The sequence below is a fragment of the Ostreococcus tauri genome, assembly GCF_000214015.3.
Source record: "Ostreococcus tauri WGS project CAID00000000 data, contig chromosome 02, whole genome shotgun sequence".
NCBI lineage: Eukaryota > Viridiplantae > Chlorophyta > Mamiellophyceae > Mamiellales > Bathycoccaceae > Ostreococcus > Ostreococcus tauri.
In genome coordinates, this window is record NC_014427.2 from 987,440 (window position 1) to 1,012,809 (window position 25,370).

Consider the following 25,370-nt stretch of genomic DNA (forward strand, 5'->3'; position numbering starts at 1 on the left):
CGAGTTCTCGAGTCCGCGACGCGCGTCGCGTCCATGCTTCGCGTCGCGTTCGCGCGCGTCGGACTCGGACGTCACACGGCGTCGCGCGCGCGATGGGCGTCGATCGACGCGCGCGATGCGGCGTCGAGGGCGACGACGAGGACGTTTGGAGGCTTGGACGCGTTGCGGTTGAGGTTCTTTGCGTCGCGGATTCTACGCGACGTCGCCCCGGGTTCGACGATTCGAGTGGAGAGCGCGATGGATGACGTCACGGTGGAGGTGGTGCCGGCGACCGCGCCCGGGGAGGAGATGGAGGTGGAGGTGACGATGAAGGATGGACACGGTTCGGCGGCGGACGCGGGCGCGCGGGCGGAGGGCGTCGGTGATCTGGGCGACGGATTCTCAATTTTATAGCCATTAAATGAGTGAGGATACCGATACAAACGACCAGTAAAGCATCCGCGCGCGCGCGCTCGAGTGAACGACGCCGACTCAGCGCGCGCGGCGAGACGCGCGCGACACTCTTCGACGCGCCGCGATCTCCATGCGCGCCCGCGCCTCGCGCGCGCGTCCGTCGGTATCCAATCGACGCATGCGTATCGATCAGAGCGTCGCGCGTCGCGTACAACGGAGACACGGATTCGAAATCCGATCGGTTCGGATCAACACGCTCGCGCAATCCGCCAACTCAACGGCGTTTAAGACGACGTTACACGCCTCGAGCGGACGCGTCGTTCGCGTCGAGCGCACCTTGGACCCATCGAGATCGGTCTACGTCCTGAGATTTACCTTGGATCGCGATGTCGACGGGGAAGCGGTCGTGAGGGGTCGAAACGCGGCGCGCGTGCACTTCGGTTTGACGCGGGAGAGCGCGCGGGAGTGGATGTGCTTGGAAGACGCCCCAATCGACTCGGAGTACGACGAAGAGACGAACGCGACGAGAGTAAAATTTGATGAGGAAACGAGCGCGTGCACGATCGAGATACCGGAGTACGCCGCACCGGCGAGCGCGCAGTTCGTGTTGTGGGACGCGGAGCGGGACGCGTACGACGAACCGTCGGGATCGAGCGCGAGCGGGGGCGCGTTCAGCGTGCCGGTCGGGTACGGGTACGGACACGCGAGAGAGTTAGGGGCGAGCGTGTCGTCGTACGACGCGATTGCGAAGACGGGAGAGTTTAATATCGCAGTGTTGTCGCGCAAAGCCGAGGCGTGCGCACTCGTGTTACAATACGGCGAAAACACGATGGAGTTGGCGCTGAATCCGTCCTCGCATCGAACAGGGAACGTTTGGCACGTGAGCGTGCCGTTTGGAGGGGCAAACGACGTCTTACACGCCCCGACGCGAGAGGATGACGTGACGTACGGGTTTCGGTTTGAGGGCGATCCCGAAGGTAGAGGCGGGTCGAGATTTTTCCCGGCGCAAGTTCTCTTCGATCCGAGAGCGATCGAACTCAGGAAGCCTTTGAATGCGATGGAGGAACCGACGCCGACGCCGAGGTACATGGGTTCGCTCGCTGCGGTCTTGGAGCGGCGCGAGACCATGACGCGCGAGACGTCGTCGTCCGCGAACGCGCGCGATGACACGAGCAGCGTGACGCTGAACGTGGACGTGTCGACGCTCACGAGTGCGGGGACGCTGAACGCCGCGCTCGAGGAACTGTGCCGCTTACGATCGGTGATGCGATTCAACGCCGTGGCGCTCGCGCCTATTCAGGCGCGTTCGGCGGATGGGCGCGCCGACGCGCCGGTGAGCTTTTTCGCCATCGATCCGAGATTTGGCACTCGAGCGGATCTTCGAGCGTTTGTGAACAAAATGCGATCGTTCGGCGTCGAGGTGTGGATGCGCTTCGTGCTAACGCAAACGGGCGAGGGTACGGATGAGGCGCCGAGGAGCGAAAGTCTCCGCGGCGTCGACGCGGCGTCCTACTTTCAACTCGGCGAGAGCGGTGGGCTAGAACCGGCGGGGGTGCCAATGACGACGGCGTTGAATCCGTGCTCGGCGCCCACGATGGCGCTGCTCACGGACGCGCTAAGACAGTTTGCCTTGCACGACGGCGTCGCGAGTTTCATCATCGAAACCGGCGGAGGCGTCGTTCGAGGCCCGCTTGGTCGCTCACCGCTCTTGGAAAAGCTTTCACACGACGCCGTCATTGGAAACGCGCCAAAGAAGCTTTGGCTCACGCCCAGCACCGATGAGTGCGGGAAGATGCCGTCATGGGGGATCATCGGAGAGATCAACTCCAAGTACGCGCGAGTCGTCGAGCAATTTTTCGCCGGCACCCCTGGGGTACTTAACGACATGTCGCTCTGCCTGAACGGCTCGCCGGATATTTTCCGCGCAAACCGCGACGCGAGGCACGGGATGAACGCTATCGCGGCCAAGCCGCGGCTGGTGACTTCTCCGGCGGCCGCTGCGGATGACGCTACGGACCCCGTCGAGCGGGCCAAACTCGCGACACTCTTCACCTCCTCCGGAGGCGCTCTGATCGATTTCGACGCGCTCGATCCGGCGTTGCTCCCGTTTGTGGCGCAGCTCGCCGAGTTCAGGCACGAGTTCGAAGATGTCTTCGCGGCGGACGTATCTGTGGGATCCGTCCAATGGATTGAACCATACTCTGGCGGCGCGCCGAATTTCGCCGCCTCTGACGCCCCACCCGCGTTGGCGTGTCTCCGCCGCGATCTCACCGGCCTCACGGTGCGCGAGATCTGGATCGCGTACAACGGCACGAACACCGACGTCGCCGCCAAACTCCCGCAAGCGCCGAGCGGCACTTCCTGGACCCGTCGATTCGATACCTCGCTTCCACAAACCGAGCGCTTTATCGCCGCGCACGCGATGTCAGCCGTCGTCGTGAACAAACCAAGATCCGTCATCGCGTATGTTGCGACGACATCGACCGCGTAGAGCGATCGTAGACTGGAGACGCGTCGATTAGAGCTGTATTAATACACGCCGCCTCGCCCGCGAGAGAATATTTCCATCTTTCCCTACTCACCAACGCGCGCGTTCTTCACGCCGTTGTAAAAACCGCGCCGAACGGTACGGGGTTAATATCGCACCGTCCACGAAGCGCGTTAACTTGAACGGAGCGTCATCGCGTCGACGAGCGACGGATAATCGTCCGCCGCCACCGAAATCTGCGAAACGCAACGACCACGTTTCGTCTTCTTTCGTCTTCGTTAGGGCGTGAGAGACGTCATGAGCGGGATAACGATCGCTCATAGGGCGTCCTCGTTCAAATCTATCCCCTCGGTGGCGTCCATGGGGAATATGAGCGAGATCTCGTTCGCGAGTGCAGAGACGGCGGATGAACGAGACGCCGAGGAGATCAAAGATGCGGTTTCATCGATGTTGGCATCCGACAAGGCCATGTTCGTGAAAGAGCTCACGGAGGGGAAATTCGCGGCGACGGCGATCTGTCACGGGTTAGGGGACGTCGCGAGCGAAGTTCGAGAGGCGGCGTTGATGGTTGGCAGGGCGGCGCTGAGTGAAGTTGACGGCGACGGATCGAAGTACGTCGAGGCTCTGGAGGCGTATCTGCAGTCGCAGTGCGGTGGTGAGCCGGGTAGCCACGCCGAGGATAACACTAGGGGCGGTATAATCGCCCTGTACGGACACGCGGCTCAGGTGTTTTGCGACGATGAGGGTAAAGTGCGAGCCATAGAGAAAATCGTGTCGGCACTCTCTGGGGTCAAGGATAACGGCGCGTTCATCGGGGCTCGATCGATCGGGAACTTGGCGGCCGATGTGCGCGAGCGTGCGATTGAGATGTTGATCGGGTTCAAGGCGCTCGCGCTCGAGAGCGATGACGTGATCGAGCGCAGACGAGGGGCGGCAGCCATGGCGGGCGTCACCAAGGGTGTGGGCCTTGCGCCGCTCATTGCCTCGGATGTCATCGGCGCCGTGAAGCGAGCGATCGAGGATAAGAAGAATCCGATCGCGCGCGCAGGCGCATTGCTGACGTACGCGCATATGTGCAGAACCGCCGGTCGCGGTTTCGAGCCGTACGCGATCGGCGAGGCTCCGATGGTATTCACGCTTCAGGGTGACAGAAACAACGAGGTTCGCGAGGCGGCGCACTTGGCGCAAGCCGCCGTCGTCAAGGCTCTGCCGCTCACTGCGATGAAACTTTTGTCGCCCTCGCTCGTGGCAGGGATGCAGCACAAGGATTGGCAGAGCAAACTTGGCTCACTGCACATCATGGGCGACTTGGCGAACAGGGTGCCGCAGTCGTTCATGCGCACGCTCCCAGACATCTTCCCAACCTTTTTGGATTGCCTCTTCGACACCCATCCCAAGGTGTCGGCGCTCGCTGAGGAAATTTTACCGAGCATGTGCTCGTGCGTGAAGAACGCCGAGGTGTTGGGGATGCTCAATCTCATTCTGAGCGCCCTTCGTTCGCCGCAAAGCGAGACGGAGGTGTGCCTCGATAAGCTCATGGAGACGACGTTTGTGAACTCGATGGACGCGCCGTCTCTCGCCGTCGTTTTGCCCGTCATTTTACGTGGCTTGCGCGAGCGCACGAAAGAACTGAAGCAAAAGGCGGCGACGACGTTCGGGAACATTTGCGCCCTCGTGGATGATCCGCGCGATTTGATTGCCTTTATTCCCGTCTTGTTGCCAGAGTTGGAGAAAGCTGAGGAGCACTCGCACCCTGACCTACGCGAAGCGGCGACGCGAGCAAAGAATAGTTTGCTCAAGGGCATCGATGCGAGCTCGTCGGAGAAGCGCAAAGAGGCGGGTGAATTCGTGCAAGAGGCGATCGAGAGCAGTGGCGTGAGCGTGGACGCTGAGACGCAAGCGTACGCGGCCGCGCTCGGCGGTTGGGTCATGGATTCGGCGCCGATGCGAATTCCTCCCGCGATTTTGTCCAACGACATCAAGCGGGAGTTGACGCCGATTCTCGAGAGCTCGCTGGCGGATCAGCTCGATTTGATCGAAAAGGTTTCCAACACGTCGGTGATGCTCTACAAAGGTCTCGACGAAACCGCCATGCAGGATGAAAGCACTCACGACTACATCGTCGACCTTCAGGGCATCATCCTCGCCTTTGCGGGGCGTGTGTTGCTTCAACGCACGAACTTCACGCTCGAGCGTGGTCGCACGTACGGCATCGTTGGTCAAAACGGTACCGGTAAGACGACGCTGCTCAACCGCGTCGCCGCCAAGGATATCGCGGGCTTCCCAGCAGACGTCTCGGTGTACTACATTCAGCACGAAATCACGAGTGAAAAGGAGGAGACGATCGTCGATTTCATGGTTCAGATGGTTCCGGAAGGCGTCGCTCGAGAAACCATTGTGAGCACGCTCATGGAGGTCGGGTTCGACGACGAAAAGATGGCGGCGACGATCCAGTCTCTCTCGGGCGGTTGGCGCATGAAGCTCGCCATCGCGCGCGCAATGCTGTGGAATGCCGATGTGCTCTTACTCGACGAGCCGACCAACCACTTGGACACGAGCGCCATCGCGTGGCTCACGAATTACCTGAAGAGCTTGAAGAACACGACCATCTGCTTAGTATCACACGATTACGACTTCTTGGCCGACGTCCTCACGGACGTCATTCATCTCAGCGAAAAGACGCTGACGTATTATCCGATGGGGTTCCGCGACTTCCAGGCGCTCAAGCCGGAGATCGTCGCCGCTTTACCCTCGAACGATAATGCGATCGCCAAGCAAGCGAACATCGAGGGCGCCGCTGCGCCGACAGAGGCGAAGAAGGAATCCGGTTTCGCCATCGACCAGATTGGCGATGACCAGCCGTCGCACATCAAACCGATTCGATTCCCCGAACCCGGTGACTTAGAAGGCGTCAAGTCTCGCGCTAAGGTGGTGATGTACATGAGCAATGTATCCTTTGGCTATCCCGGTACGAGCAAAAAGATTCTCAACGGAGCCACAGTGAAGATCACGCAAAACTCCAGAGCGGCGCTCGTCGGCTTGAACGGCGCCGGCAAGACGACCCTCTTGAAATTGCTGATCGGTGAGTTGCAGACCGATGAGGGTGTCGGAGAAGTGTGGCGACACCACAACTTGCGTTTGTCGTACATTGCGCAGCACTCGATGCAGCATCTAGAGGATTCTCTGGAAAATACCCCGCTTGAGTATCTGCAGAACCGCTTTTACCAAGGTCGAGACAAAGAAGTTTCAAAGCGCGCGTCCCACAACTTATCCAAAGAAGAGCTTGCCGTGGCGCAGGAGCGTGGTAACATTCTCGATGTTGTCGGCAGACAGCAGCGCGGTAAGCACCTCTTCTACGAGGTTCGCCGATCTGGACGAGACGAAAGCGACACGGATTGGGAGATGATGAGTGCATTGGAACGCAAAGATCCGTATGTGATGAAAATGGTGCGTAACTTTGACGAAAAGCTCAAATCCATGCAATCCGGGATGGATCTCCGCCCGCTCACGAAGGAAGAGGTGCGCTTGCACCTCGAAAACTTTGGAATCGACCAAGATTTGGCCATGGGCAAGATAAAGCGCATGTCCGGCGGGCAAAAGAGCCGGCTCGTGCTCGCAGCGGCGATGTGGACGAATCCTCACATCATCGCGCTCGACGAACCGACGAACTATTTAGATAATGACACGTTAGCCGCGCTGACTAAGGCGCTAATTGATTTCAAGGGTGGTGTGATCACCATTTCGCACAACGAGCCGTTCGTGCACGCGGTGTGCGACGAGTTGTGGCGTGTTGGAGATGGCGTCGTCGTCACCGAAGGTGTCCCGGGCAAGGCGCCGAAGAAGCTCTCCGTGGCTGAGAAGCGCGCATTGAAAATGGGCCTCGACGGCGCAGAAGCAACGATGAAGGAGGCACAAAACAACAAGAAGTTGACCTCTAAGGAGAAAAAAGAAGCCGCGGCCAAGGCTAAGTCGGCCAAGGGACCGATCAAAGACCTTTACGGGCGAGGCCTCTAGAGTTGTGAGTAAAACGAAATTGAGCATACTATTCAGCCAGTCGCGTCAAGCCAAATGACCGAGTACGTTGTATTTGACGAGTGCACGCGTGAACAGCGCCATCTGAGCGACGCACACAACCGATTACTAGTGACTAAAATTCGCTACGCTCGCGCTAGACGCCGACCTCTTTCTCGACAAAGTCGAGAATATCCTCCGACGTGATGTTATCCTGGATGCTCTTCCACGTCTTTTCATACACTGTGATGAAGTTTGGGGTCTCCTTATCCGCCCGTGTACGCATGTACACCCACGTGTTCGCGTTCATATCCCAAGAACACTCAACGATTTTCCCATCCAGGCTCTCGAGCGAGTCGGTACGTGTGACGAAGTCATCCTCAAGCCTCGCGAATTGATCTCTTCCTTTCGCACCCACGAAGAGCAACCCCTTCCCGTGTGCGACACGCAGGAGGAAATCTACCGAGTTTAGCTCGGGAAATTTCCATTTCAGAAGCGACTCATACGTCAGCGGCATATACGCGGTGTTGGAGGGTTGAAAAATCAACCCGTCGCTCTCGTGACAGAGTTGAGGGATGAACTTTTCGATAAATGTGCGCGCGTGCTTGAGCGGAAAGAAATCCTTCGTGCGCACCGAGAAGGGCTCCTTGTGCGCTGCGTACGCCCCACTCGGCGCCGTGCTCGCGAGAAACTTCTTCCTCGGCTCCACGACGAACTCTCGAACAATATTTAATCGCTCGAGAAACGGTCGATTCGCAACGCGTTCGCCGTTTACCGCCATCAAATCGTACGCCAAGTACCGACGCGTCTGCTTCTTTGTCTCCGGATCCGTGTCCACCACCATCTCCCCATCCATGAGCGTACAGTGGTGGACCGACATGCCAAATTTTTTGTGAGGCAATGGAAAACGCATCTGCACCCGCCGCACGGAAAATTTCCTATCGATCAAGTACGAACCATCACGCATGAGCAATAATAAATAACGCGTCCCGTCCGCCTTCCACGTCACGCTGTATGGCTCGCGCTTGAGCAGAGACATGTTATCACGACTCAAACTCACCGGCTGTGAACCAGGAAAGTTATCGGGTGAAATGTTCGAGTCATCACTCACACACGCCCACGAGCACAGCTTTCTAACCTCTGTGATCATCTCGTCGTACACCTCCTCACCAATGACGTCTTCGTGATGCAATGGTGCGCTTGCATCGATATCCGCTGTCGACGCGATCTCAAACGCGCGCTGCGACGCCCGTCGCGTCCCCGGAATCGGCGCCCGCGAGTGTGCGAGCGTCTTCTTGTATGAAGTGTTCATAATCGGATCGAATAAATCCCCGGTTGGGACCTTTTCATCTGCCAACGGTGGCGCGTCGCTCAAATCGTCGCTCTTCCAACTCGGCCTCTTCGGATCCTTCGTCGTGCTAAATCGCCGCTCGAGGTAATAATCGAACAACGACTCCAAGTAGTCGCTCTTGTAAATTCCCGGCGGACGCACTCTGGCGAACTCGGTGATCCATTTGTTCAACTCGGGCCACGCGAACGCGCGTTGACAATAGTGCGCCAACATCGCCCCCGTGCGATTGAACCCGTGCGTGCAGTGCACCAACACCACTGGCTGCGCCCCAGTCTCCTTAATCCTTGCCTGCCAACCCGGATCGCTCGCGATCGCCGCCATCGTCCGCTTCACGACGTATAAAAACTCTGAAACTTCCCGCGCATCCGGCGCGCCGTCACGACCGCCGCACCGAATCTTCCTCACGGCGATCCCGTACTTTTCAAAGCTCGAGACGTCGTAATATCTCGACGTATTCGTGAGATCAATCACGAGACACACGTCCCGTCCCTTCGACGCAGCCAGGGCGATCGCGTCGTCGGGCGTATACTTGTCCTGGTCTGGAACATTTGAATTTTGATAAAACGCGTCTCTCAACGGCGTTTTCGACGCCAAGAAGGACCCGGCGAAGACGTCAGACATCCTGGGGCACTGAAGCCATCCTTCTGGGAGGTCCCACGCGCCTCGCGACGTGGACGGGGTCGACATCGAGGCGACGCTTCGTGCCGAGGTGTGACGCGCGGCCGTCGCCTTGACATTGGACGCGGGACGTCGAACGTCGTGGACGCGCGCGCGCGGCGTGTCCGCGCTCGATTTCACGCGCATCGGCGCGCATAATTTTTCTCGATCGTTCTTGACGCTCGCGTCGGCGATCGCGATCGATCGGAGATGGATGCGCGCGTCGGCGGCGCGAGGCCGCCGACGGAAGCGCGCGCATCGCACCACACACATCGACGCTCAGCGCTCGATGGGCTTCACCTTTGCGCTCGACGACGCGTCGAGCGGTTCTAAATTACGTTTAGGACGCATCGAATCCGACGACGTGGAGATGTGCACCCCGGGCGCGCTCGCGGTGACGTCGAGAGGTGAACCGGCAAATTTAACCTCGGACATTTTAAAACGCCTCGACGACGCCTTACGGGCGTGTTCGTCCACGAGCGCGGTCGAAAAGGATCCACGAACCGTTTTCTTTGGGTACGCGCAGTGCGCGTCGCACGCGGTGACGGATGCGCGAAAGGATGGTGAGCGCAAGCGGGAGTCGGACGCGCGCGCGGACGGAGCGCGAACGCGCGCGGGTTCGCGTCCGGCGGTCGCGAATTATCGAGATCCGACATCGTTCGGCGTGGATGTTCGAGAACGGAGTAAGGATCTGGCGATTGCGTGCGAGACGTCGAGCGGGAGACGATGGATGACGTGCGAGGCGCACGCGCTGCACGCGAGACGGTTGGGCGCTGGATGTCGTGTCGCGCTCGCAGATGAACACGCGGGCTGGTCGAGCGAGAGCAAGGCGAGGGAGTGCGCGCAGAGGACTTTTGAGATATTGGAGGAGAGCGTGAACGGGGCTTTGGTCGGGGAGAAGATTTTCGCCTCACTCACCGGGGGTGAACACGTCGGCGTGCGCGAACGATTGGGCGAGCGCGTGCGAGCGTTCGTAGATTCGAATTTAAAAGCGCGCGAGGTCGTCGCAGGGTACGCATTGAGTGGATTCTACGCCGGAGAAGACCCATCCACACGCGAGCGGTGCGTCAAGGCATCGCTCGCGCACGTGGAGAGCGATGTGAAGAAGGTACGATACCTCCCAGGCGCGACGACGATTGAGGACGTCGTCGATAACATCGAGCGAGGCGTGGACATTTTCGATGCCACGTGGGCGAGCGAGACCGCCGCGCGCGGGCGGGCGTTTTGCTTTCCCATCGACGCCTCCGACGTAGACACGATCGCGATCGTCGACGCCGGCGCGTCGTCTCGAGCGATGACGGGAAACGACGCGTACTCGCTCAATCTTTGGGCCGTCGCCCACAAGACGGATTTCGTCCCGTTTCTCCCGAAAAGCTCATGCGCGTGCCCGGCGTGCAAAGATCACACCAGGGCGTACGTCCATCATCTCCTGCAATCGCACGAGATGACCGCGGACGTTTTGCTCGAGGCGCACAACCTGTATCGCCTGTGTGCGTTTTTCGCCGCCGCGCGGAACGCAATGCGCGACAGCCGCTGGGATGAATTCGCTCGGTTTCACCGGGAATACGCCAAGAAAGCGCGAGCACCACCGAATGATGATTAGCGACGGACCGAAGACGAACTCATCGTAGCAAGAGCAAAAATCACGCTGTCCCGCACGACAGCTTTTGCTCGATCGCCTGACGCGGAGTTCTCGAACGCGCGAACTTCTTAATTCGAATAATCTCATCATTATTAGGAATTAAAAAAACGATGATAGGCTTAAAAAGCCCACAATGGGGGTATCGCGGAATCGAACCGCGGACCACTCCCAAGTTAAATCACCTTCGGGAACTGCGCTCGGAGTGACTCGAGCTAGAGTCTCTGAAACCGTATTTTGATGAATACAGCCCTAAGAGAGTATCATACCACTAGACCAATACCCCATGCGTATTGTATACGAGGCAACGCCATTAAATGTGAAAAGCTCGGGGCTAAACTAGGAACAATAGCTGCCGAAAATGTTATGGGTATTTTCTCAGCAGCATTATTTGCGCAGAGACAGAGTTACGACGTTACGACGCGAGCGTCGATCGCGAGCGCAACGGATCCGCGGAGGTCTAGCGATCTAACAAGACGTACTACATGGGGTGACGTGAGAGGTCAAGATGTCTAGATGTCGCTCGCGTTCGCGCTCGACTTTCGGTGGAACGTCGCAACGACTTCGATCCAACGCGCGCTCGTTGGCGCGTGGTCGAAAACCGCGAGCGTTCGCATCTCGTACCCGCGAGCCTCGAACCCGTGTTCGGGGTCGTCCACGTCGCGTCGTAAGCTCGAGTGATCGCACGCGACGTACACGACGACGTCGAATGCGCTGGCGGTGACGAAATCCAACGTCCGCGCATCCAAGCCCGCGCGCGGAGGATCAACGAGCAGCGCGACGCGCCCAGCCTCGCCCGAGATCGCGCGAGCATCTTCCGAGCGTACCCACTCTTCTGCGGGCATACACACGACTCGGGCGAAGTTCTCGCTCAGACCGTTGAGGGCGAAATTCTCGCGCGCCGCCTCGACGAGGTTGGCGTCGACCTCCACTGCATACGCGCCGCGTTTCGCAAAGTATGGCGCCACGCATACCGTGTGATTCCCACACCCCGCATAGAGCTCCACGAATGTGTATTCTTCGTCCTCGCTCGAGCGCGTCAACGCGTCGAAATAATCGCACAGATGTATCGCCGTCTGTTCAGCGACGTCGCCGTTCGGATTACTAAATGAACCCTCTCGATGGATCAATCGAACAGTTCGCTCGTTCGGAAGCCCCATCTTCTCCACGACGTAATCTCTATCCCCGACCAAGGCGTTCGGCATCTTCTTCCGCTTACACACGACGCCGACCACGCGCTCGTCTCGCGCTCTAACCGTCTCCGCAAACGTCCGCCACTCGTCCTCATCCAACGTCTCCCTCGCGTGCGTCGACGCGAGCACAATCTCCGTCCCGTCCCGGATCGACAACACGTTCACCGCGCGTATACTCTCTCGTACGCTCGCCCACGGGCCACCGTCGAGCCTTAAGATTTCCGCAAACGCGGAAGCGCCGTCCCGCACGCCCGGGACGCCATCGAGCGCGAGCTCGTCCTCTTCCGCGTCCCCGCGCTCGGATATCCGCGCCAAACGGGGCGTACCATCCAAATCATCGCGAATGATCCCAAACGCGACGCGCGATCGGAACGCACTCGTTCTCGGCGGCGCGTGTTCGACGAGCATCGTGGCGCCAGAAGTGAGCTCGCGCGCAAAGAGAAGCTCCACCGCGCGTTTCTTGGACGCGAACGCGCTCGCGGCGACGACGTGATGACGCGAGCGGTCACGTACGAAGTGCCGACGCGCGCGCGCGCGCGTCACGACGGACGTCGTCGCGCGAGTCATGGCGCGCTCTGCGGTCGTGACGAGCTCGCTCGGAAGAAGAGTGCCTCGAAGTCCGACATCGCTCAGTTCTCGATGAAATCTGTTTTCGAGCTTTCTTCCGTGATGATTACCCGATATGCATGAGCGATCGTCACGTCGACGCTCGCGTTCGAGCCAACTCGTCCTCGGCTCTGGAAAGGCGCGCACGGAGCTCGCGCGTCTCCACGACAAGCTCTTTGATGATCGAAGCGAGTTCGCTCGCGGTAGCAGCGTCGACGGTCGGTGCGCTCACTGTCGTCGTTGTCGTCGTCAGTCGGTCTACGTCGATGTATTCCGGAATGGTGACGTACGGCGGAGCGCTCACGTTGCGCTCGGTGACTTCGGCGGCGTCCAGCCCCGTGGACGAAGGAACAATCCTCGGACTCACGCGCGGCGACGCCGGCGGGGAGTGCGTGACTCTGGGTGAACGCCTCTTCTTCTCGTCACCGATCAACGCTTCGCGCGCCGCCATGGCTAACCGTTTCTCCTGTAAGATTGCTCGCTCTTCCTCCACCGCGAGCCGAATGCGCTCCTCTTCCTCTTCCTCCATCCGTCGCTCCAAATCCCTCGCGACGCGCTCACGCTCGCGTCGCTCTCGAACCTGTCTATCGAGATACGCCACGTATTCGCGTCGTCTTCTGTTCGCTTCCGCTCGCTCCCTCTCCCGCATCGCGTCTTCGTGCGCGGCTCTCGCGCGCGCTCGCGCGGCGTCCTCTCTCGAAGCCGCGCTTCGATCACGCTCAACAAATTCTCGCTCGAGCGCCACTTGCGCGTCCAGCGCTCTTCTATATACATTCGCCCGCTTCACGCGATCCCGACGCGCCCGTAAATTCTCCCCCTCGACGTCTCGAATGACCAACTCGGCGAGCGGCGCGCCGCCGCGCTCAGCACTGGACGCGCGTCGTGAGCTCGAACATTGAAGCTCGCCGAGATCGTCCATCGCGATCGGTGTCGGCATACCGGCCGGTCTAGTATTCATGCCGTCGATTCGTCCGCGCGTAACCGTCGTCACGCGCGTTCACGGCGTCGCGAGCGTCCACCTCGATGATTTCAAATTTGTTTGTTTTAACGTCAAAAATCAAATGTGAATCTCAACCCACCCAATCTCGACGCCCCAGCTCCTCGCGAAGACGCGATCGCGTCGACGCGAACGCCGCGGCCGAGCCCTCGAGCGCGCGCGCGCGACACCGCGCACGTCCTGAGCGTCGTAAAATGCCGACGCGCCGATCGTTTAACCGATTGTTCGTACTGTGTGTCATTCAGTAGGATCTTTTGGTGAAACCACCAGCCAACCAGCGCCCGACGCCCCGACGCGTCACCCCGTCGCGCATGGTCGTCCGCGCCGAAGCCGTGACGCTCGAGCGCGTTCTTCACGACGACGCGGGCGCGTGCGAGCGTCTGGTGCGCGTGAACGACGCGTCGTCGCGTTTCTTCTTGGCGTTGAGCGATCGCGGGCGATTGGTCGAGACGGTATGTTTCACCCCGTCGCGACGCGCGCCGGGCGCGGACGCGAGTGACACCGCGCGCGGTGGTGGCCTCGATGCCGTGCGTCGCGCGTACGACGTGCGCGGACGAGCGGACGACGAGCGAGGTGAGCGATCGTCTTCTCACGGATGGACGCGGAGACACGCGTCGTTTCACGGCGCGTCGCCCGCGGTCGACGCGTCTTCGTCGATCGATGGTGACGTGAGCATCGTGGCGCAGAGAGATGGGACCGTTTGTGCTTGGCGACGCGCGAAGACTGGGGATTGGGCGGTTTTGGGGGAGGCGGCGTACGCCGGGGCGGTGGCAAAGGCGGTCGAAGCGTTCGGAAAAGGCGACGCGTGGAGAGGCGACGTGACGCGCGTCGTCGCGTGTACGACGGATGGTGGTGATTCGGAGGGTAGAATATTCGCGGTGACGTTGAGTGAGGACGAGAGCGAGGCGGGAAAGACGTGGTTGGTCGTTCGGGAGGTTCGGGTGGATGTCGCGGCGAGCGGAGACGCAAAGTCCACCGAGGTCGCCGTGTCGGCGCGCTACGACGACGCGATCGATCTCGTGCAAGGGAATACTTCAGATGTGTTTTGGGTCGTTACGAGGTCTGGGGTGATGTATCGATGGAGCGTCACGAAGCTTCGCGCGACGGCGCGCGCGGATGTTGGAATGAAAATCGCCGAGCGTCTCGGTGCGCGAGACCAGAGCGTGGATCTCGTGACGTGCAGGTCGTTCCCCGACGGTGATTTGGTGTGCGTCGACGTGAAAACGCGCAGGGTGTTCGCGATTAAATCAACGGCGTCGGGTTCGATAACGTTCGACGAATTGAGCGTATTGGGTGCGGATTCATTCCGAGCGGGCGAACGCGTCGTCGCCGCGGCGAGACACGGGGCGTTTCTGTGGATCGTTGCCGTCTTTATCGCGACCGATTCAGAGTCTACGACGACGATGGCGATGATACGCGTATTCCACACGACGACAGGCGCGTGCGTCGCATCGGCGGAGGTTCCGTCGGCTCCCGGTTTGGCAGAATTCTCGTCAACCATTGAACTCGTCAACGCGGGATCTAGCGGGATGTATGTGCGGATGCCCGCGAGTGACGGTGGAAAGTCCGCCATTTTTCGGTGCGCAATTTCCATCCCGCGCTCTCTGGCGAACGCGATCCGTCCGATTCTGGACGATCCGACAGCTTTTGACGCGACGCTCGTCGACCGATCGCTTTCAGAGATTGAGACGTATGGTGCATCTGTCGAGGCGCTCGTGCGCGCGCTCGTGTTGGTGCGACGCGAATTAGCAAGCGAACCAGGCACGTTCAAAGTGCCTAGAGAGGCATCGACGGCGATGACTCAGAAACACGCGCGCGCTTCCTGCGCGCTCGCTCCGGCGCTTCTTCTGAAGGCGCAACTCACGGGACGGTTCGATGACGTCGCGAGCGCGAGATGGGCTTTCGCGGCAAAAGACTGTTTAGAAATGATGGAGAAGGCGAGCGCAAGCGGAGACTTGGGGGCGTTTTCACGTCTCGCGAGCGACAGCTTGACGCTCGCGCGAGACGCGTTGCTCGACGCGCAGCAGACAACAGCGGCAAGCGACACGAAAGGGAAAGATTCCAGTTCCGTCGAAACGAGCGACATGTCGTCGATGTATGCCACCGTGCGTGAGCTCGAATCTTTCCGGGGACGAGACGCGGCCTTACCGGCAGGCGCGTGGGCAGGTGCGCGAGCGCTCAAAGATTTCCAATCGGACACCATGCTCGAGCGGTTCATCGACGCGGTGTGGTGCGATGAGACCATGCGGTTTCCGACCGTGTGTGAGGATGCGAGTAAAATGGCGCGTGACATCGCGGACGCGGCGGCTTCTAAGCTCAGTCGCGCACGTGCGGAAGAGTCTTCTGGGACGTCCGCAATGTTCGCTCCATTTGAGGCGATGACTTTTCTGATGTATCGCATCGCGCCGCAGTGCGCCGTGGCGTTCATCGATGCGGTGGCGATTAAGACGAAACTTCCCAGGGTCGAGCTCGCGAAGCGCGCGTTGACGACGACGGAATCGCCCAAGGCGCATTTTGCGCGTTTTGGTGACAGCGTTGCGGCGGAGGCGCTCACGCGCGCCGTCGTGGAGACCCTATGCGCGGCTGATTTCGCGCGAACTGGTCTCTACGTCGCGCTCACCTTTGCAGGCGTCACGGAAAAGCGCTCTCGGTCGGAAGAAACCGCGTCGGGAAGACGTGGGAAGACGACGGCCGCGGGTTGGACGCTCGCGCACGACGTTCTCCGCGCCGAGCTTGATCGAAGACGAACCAACTCAGACGCGTCCGATATCCGACGCTTCGCCGTTGAGGCGTTCGACATCATGGGAAAACTATTCCGAACGTTGATCGAGGATTGGAACGAGATGCCGTTCGTGCAATCTCGCGAAGACGTCGACGTGGACGTCGCCGCCGAACTCATCTTGCGAGCTGCCGACGTCGTGCGTGAGGTCTACGAAGACGCCGATTCGATCGAAGAGCCGTTCACCTCGTCGTCCAGGATCCTCGACCTCGCTCACGACTACTCGATGACGATGACTGAGGCGTGCGTCGCCGCGGCCAGAGGTGAGACTCCACACGCCAACGTGGACTCGCTCGAGCGGCTCATCCGAGTCGCGAGCCGAACACTCGTGCGTGACCGAGCGACGACGTGAACACACGCTCGTCGCCTCACTGGCTCCTCTCGCGATGAAATAGATAGTAATAGTATTAGCGCGAGCGAAAAGACACCGCGAAACGCAAAGAATCGCTCGCGTTTCGTCTCGTCGTGCCGGCACCGCGAAAGCAGACGTCACATCATGACGCACTACGTCGTCCTCGAACTCCCGAAGCGCCTCCACCGCCGACGTCATTGACGCGTACAAGCGCCTTGCCCTTGTGCGGCACCCAGATCGTCCGAACGGGAGCGCGCGGGCGTTTCTCGAGCTCAAACGCGCGCGAGACGTCTTGAGCGACCGCGAGCTGCGAAAACTCTATGACGCCTCTCTGATCGCCCGCGCATCGCGGCCGACGTGCGAGACCGTAGACGCGAGCGACATGGAGATCGTGAGCGTGTCGTTCGACTCGCACGATCGAGGTGCGGGGATGGGAGCGTTCGATTGCGTGCGGAGGTCGTGTCAATGCGGCGACGCGTTTGAGATATCGAGTAGGGAGTTGGAGGCGCTTCGGAGGACGCACGACGAGTGCGTTTTGGAGTGCGGGGGGTGTTCTCTGCGAATCGCCGTGCGGTTAGCCCCGATCGGGGTCGAGCTGGGTGAGGACGTGTTAGAAGCGTGATCGAACCGCCCTCCGAACTAGAATAGCTATAGCGTGCGCACTAGAAATCAACCTACGACGACCTACGACGACCCGCGCTGGGCGTTTTCGTACTCCTCCAGTAACTCTCGATACACCACGAAGACACAAAACTTACACCTCGGTTCGCTGTGACAGCAATCCGTGTCGAGCGGTTCGCGTGGCTTCTCCGGCGCTCCGCGCGCGCACCGACAGAACCGTCTCCCGCACTCTGCGCACAGCGGCGGCGGGGGCAGGCGGTCATCCACGATGCCCTTCGCCAATTTCTTTCGTCGAATGGACTCGGCGACGACCGGGTTCGCGAGGTCGCGCTTCGGCTTGGTATTCGGTTTTTCAGTTTTTGGAAACTTCAAGTTTGATTCTTCGCTTGTCTCTTTCGTTGAAGCCGCGAACGCGCGATTCGCGGAGCCGGAGACGGTGCAAACGAGGGCGCGGTTACGCTCGACGCGCTCAGCGAGAGAGCGCGCGGTGCGAGCGAGCATGCCGCGTCAAGTAATGAGGAAAGTGCGTTTTGGACGAGCTTGACGAGTGGGACGCGCGGATGAAAGAGAAATGTACGAGCGCTTCGTGTAAATTAATCTAGAGTAACTATCGCGTATTGAAATCGTACGTTTTGACCGCCCCGTCATAGTCTAACGCCTGGCCGTCCCGACGCACGCGGAGGAAGGCGTCGAGAGCGGCGGTCGCTCTCGGCGGCCATCGATTGGCGACGACGTCGGTGGATTTGTAGAGTCTGCACGGCGTGTCGAGACCGGCGTCCTTGACACCGCCATCTAATTCGGCGACTATTTGATTCGTGGACTGTTTGAAGAGCTCGACACCGTACGCGATCGCGCCGTCGTCGCGAACGTCCTCGGCACTTCGCTTCGCGCCGAAACCTCTCCCGCTCTTGCACAGAAATGTCCACTGCGCCTCGGCCTCGTCAAAATCGCCTTCGGCCCATAAAAAGGCAGAAAGCGCTGCGCGTCCGTCCAAAAACTCCGGGTCTCTGCGCAAGACTTTTCGCAGTGTGCGCATGGCCAAGTCGGCGCGCTCGATTTGGAAAGCCGCGAGTGCGTAATTGGCCAACGCAATTTCGCGCATGTCCTCGTTGCGGCTCGCCTCCAAGTACGCCGACATTGCTTCGTCCCATCGACCAAGCGCACCGAGCGCGTTCCCGAGATTATTCAGCGCCAAGGCGTCCGGTCGATCACCGTCGTCGTCCACCGATTCCTGCAAGTCTTGAACCGCGCCTTCCCATTCAGAATATTGTAATCGAAGCGTCCCTCGATTACTCAGCGCCGCGCTTCTCGCCGGAGAGCCTCGAGGGGCGATTTCAATCGCGCGTGTCCATGCCTTTTCGGACTCCTCGTACGTCGGCGCTTGCATCGCGCGATTGAAGAGATCGTTCAACTCCTTGGCGACGTCTGTGTTTGTCGCCGCCTCACTCGAGTAGTCTGCAAACATTGTGGCGAAACCGCCAAAAATCACAAACGCGAGCGCGGTGCGACGCGAAGACACCGATGTGGGTCCTATCGCGATCTCAGCCTTCTCGGTGAGCTCGGAGGGGATGTCCTCGGCGCGAGGCAATGCGCTTCGCGCACCGACGCCTCTACACTTTTGTGCCGCGACATACGAACCCAGTCGCATAGTCTCCCCGAGATTCTCCACGAATCCTTCCATCCCCGCGGCCACCGCGAGCGTGCCAATGAAAGCGTCTCCCGCGCCCGTGGTATCCACGATCTCTTCGTCCGTCAGCGTCATCGCCGGGGCAAAGATGACTCGCATCGCTGCTCGCCGCTCGCTGGTCGAATCCGTCGCGACGAACGCGATCGCCGACGCGCTCGGCGCGGGAACGTCATCGTTTGTCTTTCCAGCGTACGCAAGCGTCTCCAGACGCGTGAAAACGTCTTCCAAACGCGCGCCCGTAGCGGCGCGATCCTCGACGCCTGCGACGTCCTCGCGAACGAGTGCCACAGATCCTCTCGCCCCAAGCGTCGTCACTATCACCCGAGTTTCGTCGTCGCACAGCTCCGTCATCACGCGCATCATCGCATCCGCGAGGGACGCGCACTCTGGAAACCGCTCCATCGGGTACGTCTTCGACGTCACGACGACGTCCGCCAAGCCGACCAATTCGTCCAAACCGTCCCGCAGACGCTCCGCCTCGACCAAAACGCGCGTCCTCGCCCCTCGTGTCTTCGCCTCGCGCGCTAAAACAATCGCACGCTCGGTGAGTCGACCGTCAAAGTACACTACATCCGGATCCACTTCGCGCATGATCTCCTTCGCGCGCTCCGAAGTCATCGCCGCCGCCGCCAAAGTCGTCGCCTCCGTCGACCTCCCCGGCGTGTGCACGCACGTCCGTCTCCGATCACCGTTTTCACCTCGACTCACCAAAACGTACGTAAATCCACTCGTCCCCGGCCGCGTCGTCAAGAATCGACAATCGACGCCGTCTCCCTCCAACTCTCTCGCGATCGTCTCTCCGTGCGCGTCGTCTCCGACCTCCGACCCGACGAAACACCTCGCCCCCAATCGCGACGCCGCCGTGAGGGCGTTCGCGCAGTTCCCACCCCCGCACACCGTCATCGTCGACGCGCGGTGTTTCCCATCCGGGACGACGAATCCCTCACCGTCGAGCTCGGCGACGTAATCGATGCCCGCGCTCCCGAAACCAAAAATCGTCGCTCCTTCCCTCGCCGCGCGCGCGACGGGCGACGCGCGCGCGCGCGGGCGTCTCGAGCGCGTCCACGGTCTCGAGCGCGTCCAGCGAGGGGCGTCGCTCGCGGCGGCGCGAGACATGGGGCGATGTCGGTTCGCGCGGCGCGGCGTCGCGCACTCGCGTCGGGCGCAACGTTCGCGGCGACGGTGGTCGATGAAGTTGAATGAATTGAAATAATTCTGCGCTAGCGGTTCTCTACTCTATCTCCCTCATCACATCGGCACGTAGTTTGTGTCCTCGGCGTGCGCACCTCCGGCGTAATACTTTGAGTACCAGCGCACGAAGCTGTCCAGTCCCTCGTCCAGGCTGATGGACGGGTTATATCCAAGATCCTTTTTCGCCGCGCTAATATCCGCGTGCGTGAACGGGACGTCTCCCGTCTTGGGCATCGGGACGTAGTTACGATTCGCCGTCTTTCCGAGCGCCCGCTCGAGCTTGCTGACGAAATCAGACACCGTCACCGGTTGCGTGTTGCCGAGGTTGTACACGCGAAACGGCGGCCTCGATCCGTCCGAACCCTTTCCGCTCTTCTCGCTCGTATCGCACGCCGCGATCGTTCCTTTGACCACGTCGTCGATGTACGTAAAATCTCGTGCGAGCTCTCCACCGTCCGGACCCTTGAAAATCTTAACCGGTTTGTCCTTCATGATGTTGTTCGCGAAGGAAAAGTACGCCATGTCCGGACGCCCGTACGGCCCGTACACGGTGAAGAATCGAAGCGCTGTCAGAGCGAGACCGTGAATGTGATTGTACGTGTGCGCCAAGAGCTCGTCCGCCTTCTTCGTCGCGGCGTAGAGCGAGGCCGGAGAATCGGTGACATCTTTCTCGCTAAACGGCACCTTTGTGTTCAATCCGTACACGCTCGAGCTCGAGGCGAAGATCACCTTGGGCATCGGCGTCGTGCGCGTGATCTCCTCGAGCAAGGTCACAAAACCAGCGACATTTGAGTGCACGTACGCCCCTGGATTCTTCACCGCGTACCGCACCCCAGCCTGCGCCGCCAAATGCACAACCGTCGTGACTCGACACGTGTCCAAAATCTTCCGCACCGTCGACGCGTCGTTCAGATCCGCCTCCACCACGTGCACCCCGATCTCGCTCAATTTCGCCATTCGCGTCCGCTTTAACCCCCTAGGATAATAATCGTTCACGTTGTCCAACCCCACGACTCCGCTCCCTCGCTTTTTCAGCGCCGTCGCGACATGCGACCCGACGAACCCGGCGGCGCCAGTCACCAAGTACGTCTCCGACCCGAACTCACCGCTTCCGCTCCCCGCGCACGAACGCAGCAAAGCTTTACTCGACCCTACTCTCGCCGTGATGCTGAACGCGCTCAGAGGCCCGCTCTTGCGCACCGTCTCGCCGAATCCGTCCCCGCGTCCGCCGAGCCCGACGAGCGCCACGAGCGCGATCGCCACCAGCGCGATCGCGCACCCTCTCGACCCCCGCAACTCTCGCGCGACGCGCTTTGAGAACGACATGTCCGTTCGCGACGGTGAGCGCTTGCGCGACGACGCGACCGGGACGCGGTGACGCATCAAACGACGCGCGCGCGACGACCCCTCGATCGTTCGATCGATCGACGAACTCTCCTCGCGCGACGTCGGTCTCGCCCGCGCGCGCGCGCGCCTCGGACGCGGACGACGACGCGCGCGCCTCGAACGCGCGCGCGCGCGCCGTCGCGTCGCCGCGTGCGCGCGCGCGGCGTCGCGAGGTGTCGCCGCGCGCCGGCGCGCGTGCGTGGCGCCTCTCTCGTATAATACATCACCGAGACCTATATAAAAATACACGACGACCACCGACCGACCGATACATCGTAAAAAACATAAACCCTCACGTATACCACGTACGCGATACCCCGTGTGACGCACAGAATCTTTAAAGTCGCGCGCGACGAGCGCGACGCGCGACCGCACCGCGCGACGCCTTCGCTTCGCCGCTCGACGTCCTCGCGCGCGTTCGAGCGCGCGCGCGCGCGCGAGGATTTTCCGATCGCGTCGCGACGCGTTGAGAGATCGCGAGAGGGAGAGAAACACAGAGATTGCGTGCGATTCATTCAGCGCGCGTGTGGCATTGAAAATTGGCGCGCGACGTGTTGGAAACGCGCACGCGTCATGGCGCCGGGAACGCCCACGCTGAAACGACAGAGCACGACGGAATTCTTAGGATCGTTATTACGCGGGAACTCGCTCGAGGCGTTGGGTGAGGCGGAGGAGGACGTGGACGACGGGCGCGTCGGCGCGCTCACGCGCGCGGCGACGGTGAAATCGAGCGGCGACGAGAGCGAGCCCGGATCGCCGTTCAGTGACGTTCGGATCGGAAGTAGACGGCGAGAGAGGTTTGGATCTTCCCTTGGGTCGGATCGCATGCCCCCGGATCCGTTCCCGTTGAGCGAGGTCACGACGTTCGCGAGAGGGGATAGCGCGAGCGGGTTGGCGAGCTTTCTCGGCGCGAGCGAACCGACGGCGACGCGGAAGAGCGCGAGACACGCGGGGGGCGGTAGTGGGGCGAAAAAGGCAAACGTGGAGACGATGACGACGGTGCGGAGTGAGAAGGCGAGCTCGTCGAAGCGCGTCGTGCACGCGGAGAAGCCGAACGCGGCGGGATTCAAGGCGGCTTCGTTCGGGCGCGTCAACGCGCAGCACGGGGCGGGCGACGCGGGCGACCATCACGGGTGGTCGTACATCCCCAAGCGCGCCGATCGTCGGCGCGCGATCGCACGATTCACCACGGCGATCATTCGCGCCGCCGGACAGCAGAGTTTCATCTCACGCGAGGGCGTTGGGTATCGAAAGGCTTTTGATAGATTTTTGCTCGAGACGTACGGGGAGACGTTCGCCGAGGGCGGATACTGGTACAAGAACGCGGAAATCGAGCCATTTTTCCGCGTCATCCTCTACGTTGCCACCGAGGGGAAGATAAATCTAGCGAATGATGACGTGAAGTATCTATTCACGAAGAAGGAGGAGAGACAGGCTGCGGAATGGGTCCTGGACGAGGACGTCTTGGCTAAGCTCGGTCTCACGGCGCGTGACGTCGCTTCGGTGTACGAGGGGAAACCGCGAAAATCACAAGCGGGTTTCGTTCGAGGGACCCCGCTCAAGGTACCTCCGATGACGTCCATGCCCGAACAGCCCGCGCCCTTCTTAGAGGGAATCGTTCGGGCGAAGATGCGTACAACGAGCGCCACGGTTGAAGGCTCCATGGCGCCTCCGCCGCCTCGCCCGAGGACGCCCGTGGCGCTCCTCGTTCCGGGAAGCAATCTGTCCTCACCGAGCGCGGTGCCGCTGGACATCCAGCGCCTGTTCGATACCATCCCCAAGCCCAACTTCCAAGGCGTGAATGCGACGAAATCGAGACAAATGTCTCGACAATACTCGAGCGACCTCGCTCGACTCGTGAGCGAGTTCAACGCCAACCCGTCCTCGGGCGACGAGTTCGTCATGCAGTATCTCGCTCGAAGCGCGAGCGAACTCGACGCCATCGTCGCCATGCAGCAGAATGAGGCCGCAGCGAAGGATAATAAACGCGCGACCGAAGACGCGGATCAAGCCCGATCGACCAGAGCATCGAAACGGAGACGTTAGAAGAAGAGCAATGAAAGTAACATACAAACGCGAACGAACGCACGACGCAGCAGCAGACCGCACTTCTCGTCGCGATCAACGAGAGATGTCCATCCCCGAAGCTCCAACACCGTGTCCGGCGCACAGATTCGTGCGTTTTCGCACGCGTAACGACCCGAATCCACGCGTGGGCGTCTTGCTCGCGCCGAGCGAAGAGAAATCATCATCACCGCTCGTGCACGCGCCGCGGTTCTGCGCGCACGATGCGTCGACTGCGATCGTCCCATCCACCATGCGCGAGGCATTAACGATGTACGTCAACGATCATAGATCGTTACGCGTCGACGCGTCGTTATCGACGCCGCTGGAAGAGTGCGAGCTCCTATGCGCGGTGGACCGGGACGTCACGATTGCGTGCGTCGGGAAAAACTATTTAGAACACGTCGGCGAGGTTGACTCCACGATGCCGGGAATATCGCGAATGGATGTTCCCGAGGCGCCGATCATATTTTCCAAGGCGAGCACGAGCCTGAACGCGCACTTGGGGTCGATCGCGACACGCGGGCGGAAGGACGTCGACTACGAAGGCGAGCTCGTCGCCGTCATTGGACGAGAGTGTAGAGACATCGATCCAGGGATGAGTGATGAAGACGTCGTGAAGAATTATGTGATTGGATGGAGCATCGCAAACGACGTCACGGCGCGAGAGCTACAGAAGACGCATCAACAGTGGTTTCTCGGGAAGAGCGGCGACACGCACTGTCCACTCGGGCCGTGGGTGTGTTGCGACGACGGACGCGCGCCCGCGCTCGGCGCGGCGTCCATCACGACCGCTGTGAACAGTGAGATTCGTCAACGGAGTACGGTTGACCAGCTTATATGGAGCGTCGGCGCTCTCATCGCGTGCATTTCGAGACATCAAACCTTGCGTGTTGGCGACTGCGTGTTAACCGGAACGCCGAGCGGCGTCGGCGCTGGATTCGACCCACCTCGATTTCTCCAACCGGGCGACGCGTGCGAGGTCACGATCGAGGGTGTGGGTACACTAAAAAACACCGTGGTCGAGAACATTTAAACGAACGTGTCAAAACAATCACCATTTCCTCGTTGGATATCGTCTCTCCATGGAGCGCTTATCCGCTCAGCCTCGAAGCCCCACCTCCCGACGCGCGCGCTTCGATCACTGACGGTCACGACACTCGGCTCGATGACGACACACGCGATGCCATCGTCGTCATCGATCGCTCGATCGAGCGCGACGAAGAGAAATCGAGTGGTGGTACGCGCCAAGGGTAAAAACTCCAGGGCTCGAAGTGGGCAATACAATCGAACGAGAACGACAATCGAGGGCGACGACGCGGACGACACCGCGTCCACGATCGAGCGACTCGAGAGTAACGCGTTCTCAACGCGGTCGGCGTCGTACGATAAGAAGAAGCTGGCCAAGGTGAAGGCGCAGAGGGACGCGGACAGAGCGCGAGAGGCGGCGAAGCGGGACGCGTTCGACGCAAAGTACGGTACGTTTTTAATCGCGATGAATCACGGTTTTAATGCGTAGAGACTGACGGGTGATGTGTGTTCGCGTAATCAGCGCAACGAAGCGCGCAGGGAATACCGCAGATCGTGACGGATCGCATGCTCAAGCGCGTCGGGATATTTTGCGGAACGCCTCTGATGCTGGGCTTCACCACCGGACCGCTGTTTTACTATTTCAAAGCGGTTCGACACGTAGACGTGCCTCCATGGGTGTTCTTCACCGCTAGCACCGCGACATTCGGCGCGGCGTTCATCGGGATCTCGTACGGCGTGTTATCAGCGAGCTGGGATCCGAGGCGAGAGGGAACGTTTTGGGGTGGGAGCGAGTTCAAGGAAAACGTTCCGGTGGTAATCTCGACCATCATGAACAAGGCTAAGGGTGAGAAACCGCTCGAGTGGGACGACGAATCCGACGTCGATACGTGATGGATGTAATACATAGTCGTTTCGATTGATTG

At 60.4% G+C, this 25,370-nt stretch overlaps 15 protein-coding genes across 15 annotated transcripts in view; 9 read left to right on the forward strand and 6 right to left on the reverse strand.

Annotated features, from left to right (window-relative positions):
- Window positions 1-393, forward strand: part of OT_ostta02g05050 (unnamed product) — a gene marked incomplete at both ends in the record, with an annotated part of 852 nt that extends 459 nt beyond the window's left edge. Inside the window, one exon of the mRNA XM_003075277.2 lies at window positions 1-393. This exon is cut by the window's left edge and continues 459 nt beyond it. Within this exon, the coding sequence (XP_003075325.2) occupies window positions 1-393 (393 nt within the window).
- A 178-nt stretch (window positions 394-571) lies between these two features.
- OT_ostta02g05060 (Glycoside hydrolase, family 13, N-terminal) lies at window positions 572-2,884 on the forward strand (the record flags this gene model as incomplete). Its single annotated transcript, XM_022985190.1, has 1 exon — window positions 572-2,884. The coding sequence occupies one exon, from the start codon at window positions 572-574 to the stop codon at window positions 2,882-2,884; it is 2,313 nt and encodes a 770-aa protein (XP_022840868.1).
- Window positions 2,885-3,178: 294 nt separating this feature from the next.
- On the forward strand, window positions 3,179-6,895 carry OT_ostta02g05070 (ABC transporter, conserved site; the record flags this gene model as incomplete). Its single annotated transcript, XM_003075278.2, has 1 exon — window positions 3,179-6,895. The coding sequence occupies one exon, from the start codon at window positions 3,179-3,181 to the stop codon at window positions 6,893-6,895; it is 3,717 nt and encodes a 1,238-aa protein (XP_003075326.2).
- Window positions 6,896-7,049: 154 nt separating this feature from the next.
- On the reverse strand, window positions 7,050-8,930 carry OT_ostta02g05080 (mRNA capping enzyme; the record flags this gene model as incomplete). Its single annotated transcript, XM_003075279.2, has 1 exon — window positions 7,050-8,930. One exon carries the CDS (start codon window positions 8,928-8,930, stop codon window positions 7,050-7,052), a length of 1,881 nt encoding a protein of 626 aa, XP_003075327.2.
- A 259-nt stretch (window positions 8,931-9,189) lies between these two features.
- OT_ostta02g05090 (tRNA-guanine(15) transglycosylase-like) lies at window positions 9,190-10,503 on the forward strand (the record flags this gene model as incomplete). The annotated part of the gene is made up of 1 exon (XM_003075280.2): window positions 9,190-10,503. The coding sequence occupies one exon, from the start codon at window positions 9,190-9,192 to the stop codon at window positions 10,501-10,503; it is 1,314 nt and encodes a 437-aa protein (XP_003075328.2).
- A 548-nt stretch (window positions 10,504-11,051) lies between these two features.
- OT_ostta02g05100 (Uracil-5-methyltransferase) lies at window positions 11,052-12,299 on the reverse strand (the record flags this gene model as incomplete). Its single annotated transcript, XM_003075282.2, has 1 exon — window positions 11,052-12,299. The coding sequence occupies one exon, from the start codon at window positions 12,297-12,299 to the stop codon at window positions 11,052-11,054; it is 1,248 nt and encodes a 415-aa protein (XP_003075330.2).
- Window positions 12,300-12,429: 130 nt separating this feature from the next.
- On the reverse strand, window positions 12,430-13,257 carry OT_ostta02g05105 (hypothetical protein; the record flags this gene model as incomplete). Its single annotated transcript, XM_022985191.1, has 1 exon — window positions 12,430-13,257. One exon carries the CDS (start codon window positions 13,255-13,257, stop codon window positions 12,430-12,432), a length of 828 nt encoding a protein of 275 aa, XP_022840869.1.
- Window positions 13,258-13,646: 389 nt separating this feature from the next.
- Window positions 13,647-16,466, forward strand: OT_ostta02g05110 (Zinc finger, DPH-type; the record flags this gene model as incomplete). Its single annotated transcript, XM_022985192.1, has 1 exon — window positions 13,647-16,466. The coding sequence occupies one exon, from the start codon at window positions 13,647-13,649 to the stop codon at window positions 16,464-16,466; it is 2,820 nt and encodes a 939-aa protein (XP_022840870.1).
- Window positions 16,467-16,610: 144 nt separating this feature from the next.
- On the forward strand, window positions 16,611-17,088 carry OT_ostta02g05115 (Zinc finger, DPH-type; the record flags this gene model as incomplete). The annotated part of the gene is made up of 2 exons (XM_022985193.1): window positions 16,611-16,615; window positions 16,644-17,088. The coding sequence occupies 2 exons, from the start codon at window positions 16,611-16,613 to the stop codon at window positions 17,086-17,088; spliced, it is 450 nt and encodes a 149-aa protein (XP_022840871.1).
- A 62-nt stretch (window positions 17,089-17,150) lies between these two features.
- Window positions 17,151-17,588, reverse strand: OT_ostta02g05120 (Oxidoreductase-like, N-terminal; the record flags this gene model as incomplete). Its single annotated transcript, XM_003075285.2, has 1 exon — window positions 17,151-17,588. The coding sequence occupies one exon, from the start codon at window positions 17,586-17,588 to the stop codon at window positions 17,151-17,153; it is 438 nt and encodes a 145-aa protein (XP_003075333.2).
- Window positions 17,589-17,694: 106 nt separating this feature from the next.
- OT_ostta02g05130 (Tetratricopeptide repeat) lies at window positions 17,695-19,890 on the reverse strand (the record flags this gene model as incomplete). Its single annotated transcript, XM_003075286.2, has 1 exon — window positions 17,695-19,890. One exon carries the CDS (start codon window positions 19,888-19,890, stop codon window positions 17,695-17,697), a length of 2,196 nt encoding a protein of 731 aa, XP_003075334.2.
- A 132-nt stretch (window positions 19,891-20,022) lies between these two features.
- Window positions 20,023-21,291, reverse strand: OT_ostta02g05140 (Nucleotide sugar epimerase; the record flags this gene model as incomplete). Its single annotated transcript, XM_003075287.2, has 1 exon — window positions 20,023-21,291. The coding sequence occupies one exon, from the start codon at window positions 21,289-21,291 to the stop codon at window positions 20,023-20,025; it is 1,269 nt and encodes a 422-aa protein (XP_003075335.2).
- A 633-nt stretch (window positions 21,292-21,924) lies between these two features.
- Window positions 21,925-23,397, forward strand: OT_ostta02g05150 (unnamed product; the record flags this gene model as incomplete). Its single annotated transcript, XM_003075288.1, has 1 exon — window positions 21,925-23,397. One exon carries the CDS (start codon window positions 21,925-21,927, stop codon window positions 23,395-23,397), a length of 1,473 nt encoding a protein of 490 aa, XP_003075336.1.
- An 85-nt stretch (window positions 23,398-23,482) lies between these two features.
- On the forward strand, window positions 23,483-24,451 carry OT_ostta02g05160 (Fumarylacetoacetase, C-terminal; the record flags this gene model as incomplete). Its single annotated transcript, XM_003075289.1, has 1 exon — window positions 23,483-24,451. One exon carries the CDS (start codon window positions 23,483-23,485, stop codon window positions 24,449-24,451), a length of 969 nt encoding a protein of 322 aa, XP_003075337.1.
- A 132-nt stretch (window positions 24,452-24,583) lies between these two features.
- On the forward strand, window positions 24,584-25,338 carry OT_ostta02g05170 (Protein of unknown function DUF3464; the record flags this gene model as incomplete). Its single annotated transcript, XM_003075290.1, has 2 exons — window positions 24,584-24,893; window positions 24,968-25,338. 2 exons carry the CDS (start codon window positions 24,584-24,586, stop codon window positions 25,336-25,338), a joined length of 681 nt encoding a protein of 226 aa, XP_003075338.1.
- Between the last annotated feature and the right edge of the window lie 32 nt (window positions 25,339-25,370).